General features: G+C 40.0%; 1 protein-coding gene across 1 annotated transcript; it reads left to right on the top strand.

The window, feature by feature from the left end:
- The first annotated feature begins 2,130 nt into the window (after positions 1 to 2,130).
- Positions 2,131 to 2,691, top strand: LOC140144996 (uncharacterized). Its single transcript, XM_072166789.1, has one exon. It carries the CDS (start codon positions 2,131 to 2,133, stop codon positions 2,689 to 2,691), a length of 561 nt encoding a protein of 186 aa, XP_072022890.1.
- The last annotated feature ends 13,764 nt before the right edge of the window (positions 2,692 to 16,455 follow it).

Below are 16,455 nucleotides of genomic sequence, written 5' to 3'. Positions count from 1 at the left end.
GGGCGCTATAGTTCTTGAGCTAAAGCGGTTTTAAACATTTACACATATTGCTCCCTGTAGCCTGTGACCTTTGACCTCTGGGGTTGTGGCTACCATAAGTTACTTTTAGGGGTCATGGGCCATCATTATACTAAGTATGAACCCTGAAGGCGCTATAGTTCTTGAGCTAGAGATGCTTCAAATTTTACACATATTGCCCCCTGTAGCCCATGACCTTTGACCTCTGGGGTCGAGGCTACCCAGAAAATTTTAGAGGTCATGGGCCATCATTATATACCAATGTGGGCCCGAGGCTACTTTAGTTCTTGAGTTGAGGAGTGCAAAGGACTGGTCTTGAGAAGGAGCAGGAGGGAGAACCTGAAGACTAAACACAACAAATACAATATCTATGCCCGTTGCACGGGCATAGATAAAACTAGCAACAGCATTTATTGGGATAAATTTGATCTTTGCGTAAGCAATCAAATCCCTCATCAAGAAAGCGTGTAATTTTCTGCTCTTTGATTTAGAACTCACTTGAGACAACCCAAGAGGTTTGGTCATTCCACAAGATTAAAACCTGGTAAATTCCCCATTCAATTACATACAATAATTCCATCACCAGCATTCCAGCTAGAACAAGCCAGTCTCTTCAACAAATATTTCCACAGTGTGTTTTTAGAAACAAAAGATTCCTTTGACATTGGTTTGTGTATCTGATAATAGTAATGGTACCAATAGCTTGTGTTCTATTTCATTTTCTGCTGCAGACATCTTTTGGACGTGCTTTGAGAGCATTTCGATCTAGGCAAGGCGTGTGGTCCAGACGGTATTCCAGAGCAAGTTATTTAACGCTTGAGTGTGCTTTGCGAGCTGCTCAGCACCCTTGACTGTCATCTTTATTAGCTTCTCAATAGCAAGGCAAGGTTCCATCACGGGCCTAGAAGTTATGTAAACGTCACTGCCAGTACGTTTAAGAAAGGGGACAACACTTATGGCGCTTGAAAACTACCGGGCCCAATATCACTGCTCCAGCCTGGTTTGCAAGTTCTTGAGCAGCTGCATCCCAGACAAGAAAACATGGCCTCCTTTTACAGCTAAATTGTTTCTGATGGGCAACATGGCAACCCGGATGCTTGTGTTACACAGCTTGTTGATTTTACCCATAATCTTGGTTCTACTTTATGACAGGGGAACGATAATCGATAAAGCCAGTACCTGGACCCTCAAAGGCATTTGACTCGGTCAACCATTTCCAAGCTTATTAAGAAGCTCAGGTATGCAGGTAAGTATCGATGGCCTCCTCCTTGCCTGGTTCAACAATTATTTGGAGGGCAGATTGGGCAGAAATTGCTCATTCTGATTTATTACTAGTCACATCCGGTGTCCCACAGGGATCTATCCTAGGGCCCTTACTTTTCAGTTATCTTCTATCAATGACATACGCATCCTGTGTCTCACCTGGAGACCACGTGTTACTTTCTTCTGCGGATGATGCAAAATTATATAGAAGTAATTTCTTCCATTGATGATCAAATTGGTTCTGCCAAAATGACCTCAATGCTCTGAACAACTGGAGTAAAACATGGGATATTGATTTTAATGCAAAAAAATGTGTGGTGCGTTCAGTGTCAAAAAGCGCCACCATGTTGATCCTGTTGATTATAAACTTGGTAACCATAATTTATCTATGAATATTCTCAATCATCAGGTGATTGATGAATAAAGTTAGATTGAGTTATAAATCTTTGCAACTGGACTTACTGTTTTGTTGACTACAGTATCCGTCCTTATCTCTGACGCTTCATCAGGCCTAGTGATGTGAATTGGCTCTGTGTTAGGCACTTGGCTGGTATTATTGGCCCCTTAGTTGGAAAATCGTGTCATCATGTAGTTAATTCTACTGATCTTGTGGACAAATTGAAAGATATTAAGGTTGAATCGGATGAAACTATCACCTCCTACGATGTTTCGGCCTTGTTCACAAGTGTCCCACCTGAGGCGCTATAGACGCAGATCAAGGAAGCCTTACACGCTGACAGTACCTTAGATCAACGCACACACTTGAGCGTGGACCAAATCTGTTCACTTTTGGAACTGTGTCTCAATACTACGTACTTTGTGTATGAAGGAAGTATTACAAACAAAATCATGGATGCTGCGATGGGGTCACCCGTTTCTCCAATCGTCGCGAACTTGTACATGGAGCAGCTTGAACAATCTGCGCTAGCCTCGTACAGTGGTACGGTACCGTCCCATTGGTTCCGTTATGTCGATGACACCCTCGTGAAGATCAAAAAGAGCGAACTTGAACCATTTTTTGATCACATTAACTCAGTGGACACAAATATCAAGTTCACCCAAGAGGGCACGGATGACAACAAGTTGCCTTTTTTGGACTGTTTGGTTAAAATTCAGGGTGACGGCACTCTTTCAACATCAGTATACCGTAAAGCCACACATACGGACCAGTATCTACTGTTTGACTCCCATCATCCGCTCATCCATAAACTCGGTGTGATTAAAACACTCTATCACCGTGCTGAAACCATCCCTTCGACGGAGGAAGCTAAATCGGTTGAGCGTGAACACCTCAAGTCAGCCCTAGGTACCTGCGGATACAAGGATTGGACTTTTCAAAAAGCCTTGAAACCGCGGAAGGATCCATCTCCACCTACACAAGCTTCCACCACCTCGTCGAGCACTTCGTAATTTTGGCATCACTATTCCGTACGTCTCAGATGTCTCTGAGAAATTAAAGAGGATTTTGGACAACATCAGATCCCGTCTCACTAAAACCGTGCAACACACTGAGACAGAAGTTAGTCCACCCTAAAGACAAGGTTCCTCAGCGCAAACAGAGTAATATCGTGTATGCCATCAATTGCCAGGATACGGACTGTGATGACTATTATATAGGAGAGACTAAACAACCGCTCCATAAGCGGATGTACCAACATCGTCGCCCCAGCTCAACAGGGTTAAACGATTCATCCGTTTATACGCACCTCAAAGCAGCTAAGCATACTTTTGAGGATAAAGACGTTATTGTGCTCGACAAAGAACATAGGTGGTTCGAAAGAGGGGTAAAGGAAGCAATATATGTTCGCAGGGAGGAACCAACTTTGAATCGCGGAGGGGGACTACGCCACAACCTGTCTCACAGCTACGAACCAACGATCAGGAAAATTCCTCGGCGACTCCAGTGTGACGGCACTCCTACCACCGTGGCGTCACAGGTCAATAACACAGAGCCAATTCACATCACTAGGCCTGATGAAGCGTCAGAGATATGACGTGATACTGTAGTCAACAAAAACAGTAAGTCCAGTTGCAAAGATTTATAACCTAATCTAACCATAATTTACTTTCTGTTACTAGTCAAAACGATCTTGGTATCATGGTCACTAATAATTTGAATTGGAAAATGCATATTAATCATATGATTTGCAAAGCTAACCGTATTTTGGGCTTGATCCGTCACACTTGCAATGAAGTAAAAGACCCCTTACTCGTAAAATTCTTTATTTGGCTCATGTCAGACCTATTTTGGAATATGGGTCAGAAATTTGGAATCCATCTACTAAGGGTCTCATTACTGCCATTGAAAGAGTTCAAAGGCGTGCTACCAGATTCATCCTTTAAAGTTCTGCCCCTATGAAGAGCGTCTTACAGAACTCAACCTTTCTAGTCTTGAGGACCGTCGTAAGTTTAAAGATAACATCCTGCTCTTCAAGGATTTACATGGCATGTCTTTTATCTCATTACAAGATAGAGTGAATTTCCATGGCACTGAATCCATTTCTTTAAGATCTTCTGACTCACCTACAATTATCCCAAATAAGTGCAATACCAATATTTTCAAGCAGACATTTTTTAACCGTGTGTACAACTCCTGGAACAACCTCCCTGCTGACGTTAGGAACAATTTGCAAATGTTTCTTCTGTACATGCCCGGAAATGCTTCGGTATGGAGGTCTTAGGCATGCCTCAGTGGCGTTTCGTGCTGCACTGTGGTACTTTCACAAATTGAAACCACCAACGTCAAGTTCCAGCAGGAATCAGACGAGGAGTGTGAGAGTTGATCAGTCAAATTGATATGGTGCTACGGTCTGGTGCGGAGTGTCATTGGGGTGTGTAGGGGATCTTTGTGCCGAGGTGTTCTTGGATTTGCGCGGGGGAACATTTGCAAATTGTGAACTTATCAGTTAACCTACCTTGTGCAATTTCACTAATGTTTATTGAATTATGCGATGTCTTTACCCTGTATTTGGCAACTCAATTTTAGTATTATATTGTATTTTTAATGTATTTTACAGTGTTTTTTAAATATACTTATAATTATGTACTGTGTAATTTTAGTTCTTTTATTTTGGTGTGTGTATAAGGGCCCCCATCCAGTGGGCCTGCGTGCCTGTTTGGGGTTGCCCTTTTGCACCACACACCGCATTTTGATATTTTGTGCATTAAAGGTATTAAACTAAACTAAACTAAACATTGTCTACATTGTAAACATATCTACTGAAGACAGCATACATACATATTACATAGTGTGAATGCTGCATCAACAAACTGTTCTCCTGGGGCACAAAGATTGGGGTTCGGGTCAGGGTTTATGGTTTGGGTTAGGGTTTGCGATAGGTTAAGGATTAGAGGTTAATAGCTGCACATCGGTTATTTGGAGGGCATTGTGAAAAGTCTAAACATTTTGCCTTTGGAACCGAGGGATATTCCGAGATCCGAAGCAAAATGTTTAGATTTTCACAATGCCCGACATATTACCGATGCAAAGTTATTATCTCATTCATAACCATCACTTTGATCTCTTCACTGTATAAAATAACACAAAATTTTTACATCTTCCCTTTCCAAAAATCGATCAGGCTAAAACATGACGACCAATAACAAAAGTGCGTATCACAATCTGTGCAAATATGGTAGCGTGCAATCCAAGTACGGCAGCCAGCGCGCGCAGTTTGTTAGACGCACAACAACACGCAAACGCCGGTCAATTGTGTGCGACATTGGAACAATTTTGCGGTCAATTGTGAGATACTAATGACCTCGATTTGCGTTCACGTTTTCACAAATAACTTAATGTAATTGGATCGCACGCATCGCGTTTATTAATGAGGTTATGAATTAGAGTTAGTGCTCCATAAGGACAGCTGGTTGGCGATATCTCAATTTGGCTGATAAATAAACTGCCAGCCCTCATCTTGTATTAAAGGCCTACCCATCACTGTCAATATTAAAACTGCCTAAGCTGTATTATAGCTCATAAAATATGGATATTGCAGGACAGAATATCTGAAATCAAGGTGTGCATCCTTCCTTGCATCATAAACCCGGTGAGGGGTTCTCAAATTTTGTTTGAGTGCGGATGTGTGGCTGGGTATGAGAAACTTTCAGAATTTAAACCATAATAGAGACAAAATCACTTTTGGCATAAGTATTATAGAAATTGTTACAATGAATTGAACAATTCATTGAAATTTCTTAGGTCAATTAGTTATTATGAATAAAATATTGGAAATTACCATAATTTTTGCCATTTTCTTATGTACACATGACCCTAATTTTTACCTTCTCTTTCTTACGCATGCTTTGTGGACAACTTAAAATGGTGAAAATTATGGACAAATTATTACAATTATTAAAAATGTGTCATAAAAATGGTCGGGTGCATTACATACAGATGGATCTGAACAATTGGGTTAAATCCAAAGTGACAGATGTTGAGATTTCATGAAAAATTCCATAGTGACAGATAACTTTGGCAATCTATTACATTATGTGAGATAAATAATTTTATAACATTTTAACCTTTTGAAAATAACTTTCAAATGCCTACTTTTAATAGATACATGAATTGCTGAACATTAATTGCAAGTTTATAATCTCTGCCCAATAAAATTCACCTACTTAACGTTTTTCCGATGTCCATTTCTTGATAAATTTGCAATCGACATCTGTCACTTTATAAAACACCCGGTTTTGACATGTACCCCCTGACCTGTCAAAATAATGGCACCCTAAAATTTACCCCTGCTTAGGACACATAATTTTATTTATGCATAGTCTGCCTACTATAGAGTCTAATTTCCTATGGCACTTCTTAATACTCAAAATGACAGCAACATGAAGACAAACTATGGTCTACGCCAATTTCTACAAACTTTTGTGTCCCAGTATTTAAGCATTTGTTGCTGCCAAATTGCATGGTATGAAATATAAGGTAGGACAGCTTGCCAATAGAACAGGTCAGTTCCCTAGCATAGCGATTTTAACAATAGTATTAAGCACAAGTGGGTGGTAATTTCCCAGGTACACCACAGTCCAGCGAGGCACCCTAGCTAATTCTGGATAGGGTCATGACTGCACTACTTGGAGCAATGGATCATGGGTAATTATCCAGGGCCCAATCAGATCCTCTATAGACCACTTTGCATCATTATTAAGGCGAGGGATTGGTCTGTCGATATGCCCAAACGAACCGCTTCACTGTTCAATGGCTTTCTTGTACTATATGAAATGTGGTGGCCTGGAGATTTAAAATGCACATGCCCTGAGCAGACTACGATGCGCACGCACACTGCAGGGCAAAGAACAATGGAAAGTACCATAATGTGTGCGCATACTGCCAGGCAATGATGTCACATGTCAAGTGGTCTATAGCAGGTCTGTGGTTGCACAAATTATCCAGGGTTCCAATCAGATCCTCTACAGTAGGTATGTGGTTGCACAAGGAAACATTGCTGCACTACCTGGAGCAAAGGATTATGGGTAATTATCCAGGGCCCAATCAGATCCTCTATAGCAGGTCTGTGCAGGGAAGTGTCACTACATGTAGGCCTATAGTGCCACAAAATCAATTCTTAGTTCCCAAGTTTGACACTCCGTGCCGCACACCCCTACCAAAATTAAATTTGAGTGCCCCCGGGTCGCAAACTACACTATGTGGTTCTTCTTCCCTGTATATTGAAATATTAAGAATTATGATTAAGGTGGTACTACACCTCTTGATAAATTTGTGACTATTTTTGCATTTTTGCGTCCACAAGTGTTGTCTGTGCTGAAATAAAATTTTCAGCGCAGTAGTTGTAGTACTTGCCCCTATAATATACATACATCTTACTTGTCACCATTCACCAATGCACTATAATTTGTGAGAAAAATGCAAAAATAGGCACAAAATTGGGCAGGGGAGTAGTACCACATTAAGCATCATTAATTACGATTAATTACTAGTTGGTGATATTTGAATGTTTCTATGTTCCAGTGTACGATGCGTAAGCCTCTTCAATTGTTTGTATGATATATTAGGCCGGCGGGGAAGCATCATTAATTGATCTTGTACACTGTTTGTTGTTTGTACTGTTTTCCCTAACTGCTGATTTTCCATAAGTACCTGACTTGAGCCCTCTTAATCAGGGATAGTCTGTGTAGCTCAGTGGTTAGAGCAGGCCTTCTCAACTGGCAGCGTGCGCCCACTTGTGGCGCTTGGAGTTAGTCGAAGTGGCGCATGAAGTGACGCAGGGTAAATTTACTAGTTTTTTCCTCATAAATTGTTTACAAAAAAGGGGTGAAAATACCACATCGGAGCCTTTAGATAGCCTTAAAATCTCAGAGCTTCTGGCGGCGCTGCCCCCTGGACCCCCGCAGCTGGGGCTTTCAAACTGGAACCCTACAGGGGCCATAAGGCACGCGGGCCTCCTGGACCCCCATCCGCTATATGCGTCCGATCGCGCACACGCTCCCTCACAAAATGCTCCCGAAACATGTTGGCACTTCATTATCACTAAAATTTCCCAGTTGGCACTTCAAATACTAGTTGAGAAGGCCTGGGTTAGAGCATTCGCCCGACAAGCGAAGGGTCTGGGGTTCAAATTCCCCCACAGGCAGGTATGTCCTGAGTTTTTTCTCTGGTTTGTCTGCCTATGCATGTTATGTTTCCATTGTAATGTTTAATTGTGCTAGTTTGCGATGCATGATTTTTCTTTCTCCTGTATATATCAAGAATTAATTTGATCTCTTGCCCTAGTTGGTAATGTTTGAATATTTTCATGTTCCAGTTTACAATGAGTAAGCCTCTTCCTTTGTTTGTACACTACATGATTGTATATCACAATCTCCTCACAAAGCTAATACTGGCCTAATGATCAAGATAGTATTAATGGTCAAATCTGTTCACCAGTATTCATAGCCCGTTTAGGACTATGCAAACGCGGCCGTCTGAATCCATACTCAATCAACATACCGAGAATATTTTCCGCCATTTTATTTTTATTTTTGTGTGTATGAAATTTTACCTAGGAGCATTATATTTCAAGTACAATAGAGGATCGACCTATCTCACAAATACATTACACATGCAATTGCAGTCGTTTGCAGACCTCCTTGAAATAAAGACGGTCCCTCATTGCAAAGAGGTGCAAGGTTTATATGTGAAAAACAAGTTTGTGTCCTCGTTTGTCGGCATATACCTAGCACACTATCCTGTAATATCGACATTGTCCTTACCCCCCACACACACCCACACCCACCATGTAAATACGACATTGTCCTCACAAAGCCCTTACCAGCCTAATGATCAGGATAGTATTATTAATGGTCAAAACTTTTCACTGGCCAGTATTCACCTTACCCCCCACACACACACCCCACACCCATCATGTAATACGACATTGTCCTCCACAAAGCCTAGTACGAGGAACCCATACCGTACTTTAGCTCTGCTAGTACGGTATGGGTTGATCTGTATGCAGAAAGCGAGTGCAACGTAATTTCAATTAGAGCAATTAATAAACAGTATACAAGGCTCCAGAAGCTTAAATATCTGCATGTTTGTCATAATATTAATTACACGGGTTGTTGTACTACTAACCTAAACATTCATGTTTGAAATTGTAATTAATACTCCATTATGAATCCAGAAAAAAATAAGTTTCCAGAGCACAATTCCAATGGAAGTTCAACTTTTAATACCGTAAATATGAAATATCACATGATCAGGTGTCACGTGGTACATGTCAGCGCTACGTCATTGGCTCTGACTGGCAAAGCGATGACGTCACTCTGTTTACGCTGTTTTTATGACTTTGATTTTAGGGCCGTAAGCTTGCACGTACCGAATTTTTTAGATGCGTTTTTCATCTTTTTTGGTGATTGTACATGCAATGCAGCATATGGTTCTTTTCATAAGGAACACAGGATTAGTTTGATGAACAATTTAGAGTGAGTATATGTGTAATTTACTGACAATCGATGCACTCAAACTGAGATGCCTCTTCTGTGCAAACTTAAAATAGGGCAGCATCAATAACGAAAATGTCATACCGATAAATGACACGTCTGTTTTGCCCGGTTTTTTTAAGTTTGCCTTGCGAACTACACAAAGCCCTTACCAGCCTAATGATCAGGATAGTATTATTAATGGTCAAAACTTTTCACTGTCCAGTATTCACCTTACCCCCCCACACACACCCGACACCCCACCCCACACCCATCATGTAATATGACATTGTCCTCACAAAGCCCTTACAGGCCTAATGATCAGGATAGTATTATTAATGGTCAAACTCAAAACTTTTCACTGGCCAGTATTCACCTTACCCCCCACACACACCCCCACCCCCCCAACACTCACACACCCCATCATGTAATATGACATTGTCCTCACAAAGCCTGGCTTTATGATCAGGATAGTATTATTGATGGTCAAAACATTTCACTGGCCAGTATTCACCTTACCCCCCACACACACACACCTGTTTGTAAATACGTTCAAACGAGGACCTCGACTTTAGAAGGATCTAACCGAGGACTTACACACCCGTTTTTAATCGACACACCGTGGACCTCACGCAAACACACCAGGCAACTTATTATCCAACTGAGACCCGTCCTATACCCGCTATGGGGGACCTATCTTATATGCTATCTTATATGCATATTTGCATCATTTACGTCATCCTGGGCATAGTTTCAAAACGAGGACGTCCTCGTTTGGAGGTGTGTCCTCGTTTTACGGTGTGTATCCATATGTAGGTCCTCGTTAGACGGCATTTACAAACGCACCCCCCCACACACACCCAACCCCATCATGTAATATGACATTGTCCTCACAAAGCCTACACTGGTCTTATGATCAGGATAGTATTATTAATGGTCAACACTTTTCACTGTCCGCTATCCACACCCCAACAAACAAACATATCACAAAACCTTGCTTCACTGGCAGAACACCAATATGCACTTGAAGTTGGTCCTGCTTGGTACAAAGGATGCATAATATGTGCACACACCCCACACCCTGCAAGTGGATGTATTGTGTGTGTGTATGCTGTGGGTATATGTACAATACACAAAATGGCATCGTAGGTGCACCCCTACATAGTAAGAAATGACATTGTGGGGGTAGTTGTGTGGAAACTGTAAACCTTTATATTTTCCATCTGAGGCTACTCAGTACAGACATCCATCCCATAAGATGATTTACAAAATGTACAGTACACCCACATTGAGTTGGTGCATATTTACTCCCACTAACACATCCCTATATACACACCATTACAAACAAAAAATTGCAGAGTTGTAACAAGTCAAGTCATTTCATGGCTGAGTCAAGTAATTTCTAACAATATCTCGAGTTGAGTCATCTCGAGTCACTGTACAAACTCTGTGAGGAAAATTTGAAAATCTGGGTCGAGTCATTTCATTTTTAAAAGTCAAATCTTGAAACATGACTTGTTACAAGTCTGGTACACTGTGATCAAACGAGAGTAAATCAGGCGCATGTCGGCTGATACACAAATTGAGATTTTTATCATGTTCTACATGAATCAAGGAAACATTTTAACACCAACCATATAGTATACTATATTTCCAAAGTTATGGATCTTAGGATCTTAGAGGTAAGTATCATCTGAGAGCAATATTACAAATTTGACCAAAATTTGATTCGAAGTTGCACATTTGTTCCTATAAATCAAATTGGTATTTGGCCTTGCATCAGCCTGATTTCCTTGTGTTGAGTCACATATGTATGACCAAATGTTTTCAACAACACCCCTACGCATAAGTTTTCATCCATGCAACATAAATAACCGCTACCAGAAACTTTCAGAGCCAATTTTACCAAATTTTTGAGTTCACATTATGGGCTCAATTTTACAACAATTTTGGCAAACTCAGTACCCTTTTGTTGAAGGAAAACTAACCTTTATCCTCGAAAATTAACATTTTAAGCCCCTAAAAATGTCGTTGATGGAGTTACTTGCTAGCTTGCCAAAAATTCATTTTTACCTACAAAACAGGGATTTATTTAACATGTGATGTAATTCTTAAGGCGCTATGAGGGGTAATTGTATGCAGATATAGTATAATTTGGCTTTGTTTTTTAATTTTTTAGCCCTGCATGCTTATAGTGTAATTGTAGAGATGGTCCTTTACATCAGTCAAGCATATTTGCATCATTTCAGTTTTATACAATTTTACAGTATCTGATAAGTAAGTTTCAATAGAATACTGACTTGGCAAAAATCTGGTTTCTATTGTCCTTGGTATCAATGCTTTTTTGTTCATTGAAATTCGCTAATCAATTTCCTGGTTTTAAATTTCTCAAACATTATTCTCACAAATTTCCAGTAATTCATTACCTGGACATAGTGAGTTGCACATGTTGTGATGAGGCTAGAAGTCCAAATATATGCCTAGATGCTGTCCACATATATTTACAACACATGTATATATAGTTGTGGATTGTTTTAGGAGTCTCTATGGATCAAAAGATTCCATGATTCACACCTAATGCTTCTATCTCCAAGCCTGTTGTTTAAACACACAAAAAAGCCAAGTGGGATGTGTTAGATAATTGATCCAGTTACCCCTTAAATGCTGGGACCATATGTAACATGATCAAGGGGAATGAGTCGGATGTCGCTAATATTGATTTTGAGATATTGGCAAAGAAATTGTTAAAATTCTTTGGTTTTATATTGTTTTCAGCGCAATTGATAAATTGAAATGTAACTTTTGCAAAGAAAGGTTGTGTATCAATGTGGGGTTTTCAGTTTCAGAAAGCTCTAAAATGTCCTGTCCTGGTTTAGGAATATGTGTAAACTCATTTCAATTGTGGGTCTATACGTGACTCATTCCCCTTGATCATGTCACATATAAATGTTTCTTAGTTTCACCCTTTGTTGGTGCATGAACACATGTTATCCTATGGAAGAATCAGTGGCTATATTTATATACAAATACAAATATGGGCCAAAAATATGTTTAAAATATCAGTTCCAAGGATTAGGAAATTTGAAATAGCACTTGGGATAATCCAGGCGCAACTGGAACACAGCACCTTCAAAGCAATGACATGCTTTTCAATGCCCTGAATATAGCTCTGAAGGCAGTGTTCACTATAGGGTATTTCATCCAAAGTGCCTGGGTGCCTCTTGGTTCTGTGAAAATCAGGGACCAACTCATATATGGTGAAAGCTATGTACCCATATATCCCCTGGACAAGTGGCACTATATTATTGCATCCAGTATGACACAGTTATGTATGTTCAAGGAATGTAATTGAGGACAAGAAAAAGAAAGTATTGCAGTTTAGTTATTCTCAGAGGAACTCAGATTTTCCTTTATTTCGAGCACAAGCCCAGGTCGACAGCATATTTCACGATAGGGCACTGAATCTGAGATGCTCAGCGCTGGTTCTGCATTAATCATCGACCTGGCTCATATGTAGTGACACATAGTTGGGTTGAAAATTGCATCATTTTTCCACAGAAAAGTATTAGGCCTCACACATGCCACTTTAAAAGGTTAGACAAGCTATATACTCAGAACCACGCTATACTCAACACAAGAAAAAGAAGTATTGCAATTAAGACCCATGCGACCGAGGAACAAATTACCATGTTTAGAGGCCTCCTAAGTTTAACAGTTCTCGACATAAGCATTTCAAATAGTAGCCTCACTTTTTCTGAGATGGAGGCGGTCACTGGGTTTGGCTGGGTTATTAGAATGCAGTATAGCGCATGTCTAGGGCGTAATGTGAATAACAGCATGGTCTATATTTGACACCCACACATGTGCTCCCTATTCCACGCCATTTGATAGCCCTAACACAGCCAGTTGTTTTTGTGACTGTCGCTGACATAAACTCCCAGACACTAAAATGGCAGATTTGTTTACAGTTTGTTTCTGACACCCACAGACACCTGTCCCCACACACATATAAACAGGCACCGGCTTGCCACCAGGGTTCATTTCTCGGTGGGAGAGTGGCAAAACTCATATAGTCACTTGGGTTTTCTGTAGCATTCTGCTGAAGGGTATTTTTCAAAAAAGTAGACCCTTTCAATTGTGATTTTTTTCCTCTGAAGGAGTCAAAGCATTACACAAAAAGAATTATTTTTTAGCGTAATATTCGGAGCACGACAGTATAGCAATATGTCTAGTTTTGGAGCCGCATGAATAAAAAGTAGATCGGATTGGGGTGGTGGTGGTGGTGGGGGATCTCCCCAATATTTTGCCAGGGGGATGGTTCAATCATCCCCAATGTTAGTAGCCTAATAATCTGACCAAATTAAACTCATATTTGTTTTATCTAAAAATGCACACATTCTTATGGCGCTTCTCGCCAATTATTCCACTTTGGCACCATATTTCCAGCAGTTAAGCTTCAAAATGGCAAAATTTCTGATACCATAAACATTCTTTCTCCAAAAGGTGCTGGATTCACTATACTTCAGACACCCCGAGTCAAAAAAGAAATCTCGCCACTGTTTGGAGCAGTGGCGGATCTAAAAACAATCAAGAAAGGGGGTGGGGGCAATTTTAGAAAGAAAATAATAATATTTAAAAAGATGCCCCCTGAGAAGTAAAAAACTTTTTGCAAATTGAAGACCTATTTGAAGCAATTTGGTGGATCATTTTAACCCAATATTAATGTGTAAAATTTTTAGATTTTAAAAAAAGCCCGAACATTTGTGAAAATGAGCAGTCCATGGAGTCTTTAGGTGAATAAAGCAAGTTTTCTAATATAGTGAGGCCTATAAAATTATCATTAAACATAAATTGGTAAATATCGAAAACCCAAAAAGTAAGTAGCCATTGTTTTATCACCCTTAGAACTTGAAAATTTTGCAAAATAGAGGATCCTAATTGAAGGCGATTTGGTGGACCATTTGGCACTAATACCTAATAATAAATTTAGAATTTGAGCAATTGAAAAAGCTGAAAATTGTAGAAATGCACGGTCCATAAAGCCTTTTGATTTATTCCTACATATCGGACTATAGGTCCTAAATGCAAGAAAGCCGAGAATAAATACACAATATCAGATGTTTACCTCTACCTTCAATTCTTTACAATATCTGAGCAGCATCACGTTTTTCAAAGATTTTTGTCACGCATTGGACTTTGGAACTAGGGAATAAGGAGTCAGAAAATTGCCTGAATGCTTTAAAATCATTGACGTGTTTTGTGCAATGAATTAAAAGAAAACCCTGATAGTCACTAAAAAAATAAAAAGTAACACAGGAAGCTCATAAACAGTTTTAAAATTCAAGAGAAATTCAAACTCTGAGCTCCAGAGCCTGAGACTAGTATATACCTAGTATATATATAAGGCTTTTAGGTATACTGGTCTCAGACTCCATTTCAAACAAGAAATGGACCTTTAAATACAATTTTTATATTGTTTGAAATATGTTGTTGGGGGGAGAGGAACTGGGGATATCCGTGGGTTGGTGGGGAGTCCACTGTTGTCACGGAGTGTATTCTGGGTCAACTTCCCTCATTTTATTTATTTATTTTTTATAAAAATCTAATTTCTTCTTTTACACAACCTGAAAACCTCTGGCTGGAATATGTATTATTTCACCCACAAATGTAGACTCTATGTTAATAAGCATGATGCTCTTTATTGTCCTTCTAATGTTGGTGGGTTGTGCATATGATGCTTATCATATACCGCGCTAATAGAAGTATCCTTACAGTTGAAAAATAATCACAAATTTCAAAAAACTAGAACATTATTTATGTGAATTTGTTTTTTTAATAGATGTGCACTATCTAATCTTTGCACATTATGACACCACATTAACAGATCCAATGGTGACCTCCTAGAGAAATAAAGTTGGTGTCAGACCTGAAAGTTGTGGAAACCCAGCCACGGGCAAAAGAAGTGTGTGGGCGACCGGAGCAAGGCACCTATGTAGATCTTGTGTGGGAGGCCCACTGGACAGGAGTCAAAGCAAATCCGGAGCTGCATGTAGACAGACACACCTGGAAACCATTGTGAGGAGTCCGACAGAAGTCGTCTGAGGGAGTGAGTGCAGAGTGTGGAGTCATAGAGTCGCCTTTAATTATGACTTTGGTGGATAAAATGTGATGGGCCCTGCATATCGGGTGGAATTGCAGTAATTTTCAGATGCTTTTTGGGGCCGCAGGATTAGCTCTTCACAACAATGCTCTAAAATAATCGCAGGGCCTATATATATTATAGAACCTATTTCCACTAATCGGCCCGATCTTGAATTTTTTTAGGCATGAACTCTACATGTACCTCAACTGAGATTAGCGTTGCCTCGCTCCTCCTTTTTCTTCTTCTCTTTTCGTAACTCCCCCCTTTTCTTCTCTCCTTTCCTCTCTTCAGGGAGAGAAGGGCACGCCTCTAATCTGGCCCTTGCTGTGAGATTACTGACTGAAACAGGGTTCCAGATAGTGTTGAAGGGGCCCACCAGCCTAAAGAAAATTTTTGCTTTTTCTGTACTCAATTGCGTGTGATTTAGTGTATACTTTTTCTTCTTTCTCTTTTTTCTTTCTTTCTTTCTTTTTTTCTTCTCTCTCTCTTTTTCTTTCTCTTCTTTTTTGGCCGATTCATACCTCTGGATCAGCGCTGTGTTTTGGAGCAAATCGATAAAAGCATGCAGGGCCTCTATATGTATTGTAACCATGGATAGACATTCACATTTTATAAGGACCATGCATGTTTTATGCCTGGGGGTTATTATTTAAGAGCATACTGGGGATGTGCTGGCTCAATCAGGTAGGTTTTTCATGAGAAATCCTTCTCGACTTGGATCTAATGTTTTGAAGAAAAAAAATCACTTACACATTGGTCTCCTTCAAAGAATTTTTCTGTGCTATGGCTCTAAAACACAACTTCATACTTTTTTGGTCTCCATTACATACATATGGTTCCATTTTATTGGGGGAAAAATTTACGGCAGATATGGGCCCTATTTCGGAAAATCCTTGAGATACAGGTCTCTATTTTCAGTAGAATTACCCCCACCTAAAAGAAATGGGTAAAGGTGTGGAAGCTCAAGCTACAATCCTTGCTGAAAAATAGTCCAAGTGTCCCCCCCCATCCCTGGGCTGCAGTATAGAGTGTGATATGATCTGGTCCATGGATGCCAAAGGAGAGCATTAATATTGACAATTGAGTATTAGGGGTCTCTA

This window comes from Amphiura filiformis, unplaced genomic scaffold, assembly GCF_039555335.1.
Source record: "Amphiura filiformis unplaced genomic scaffold, Afil_fr2py scaffold_110, whole genome shotgun sequence".
In the NCBI taxonomy this organism is placed as follows: Eukaryota; Metazoa; Echinodermata; class Ophiuroidea; order Amphilepidida; family Amphiuridae; genus Amphiura; species Amphiura filiformis.
The sequence above is the reverse complement of the archived record's forward strand: the minus strand, read 5'-3'. Positions and strand labels throughout refer to the sequence as shown.

Coding starts and splice junctions, on each gene's coding strand:
- LOC140144996 (XM_072166789.1), top strand. CDS start 2,131: ATGGATGCTGCGATGGGGTCACCCGTTTCTCCAATCGTCGCGAACTTG.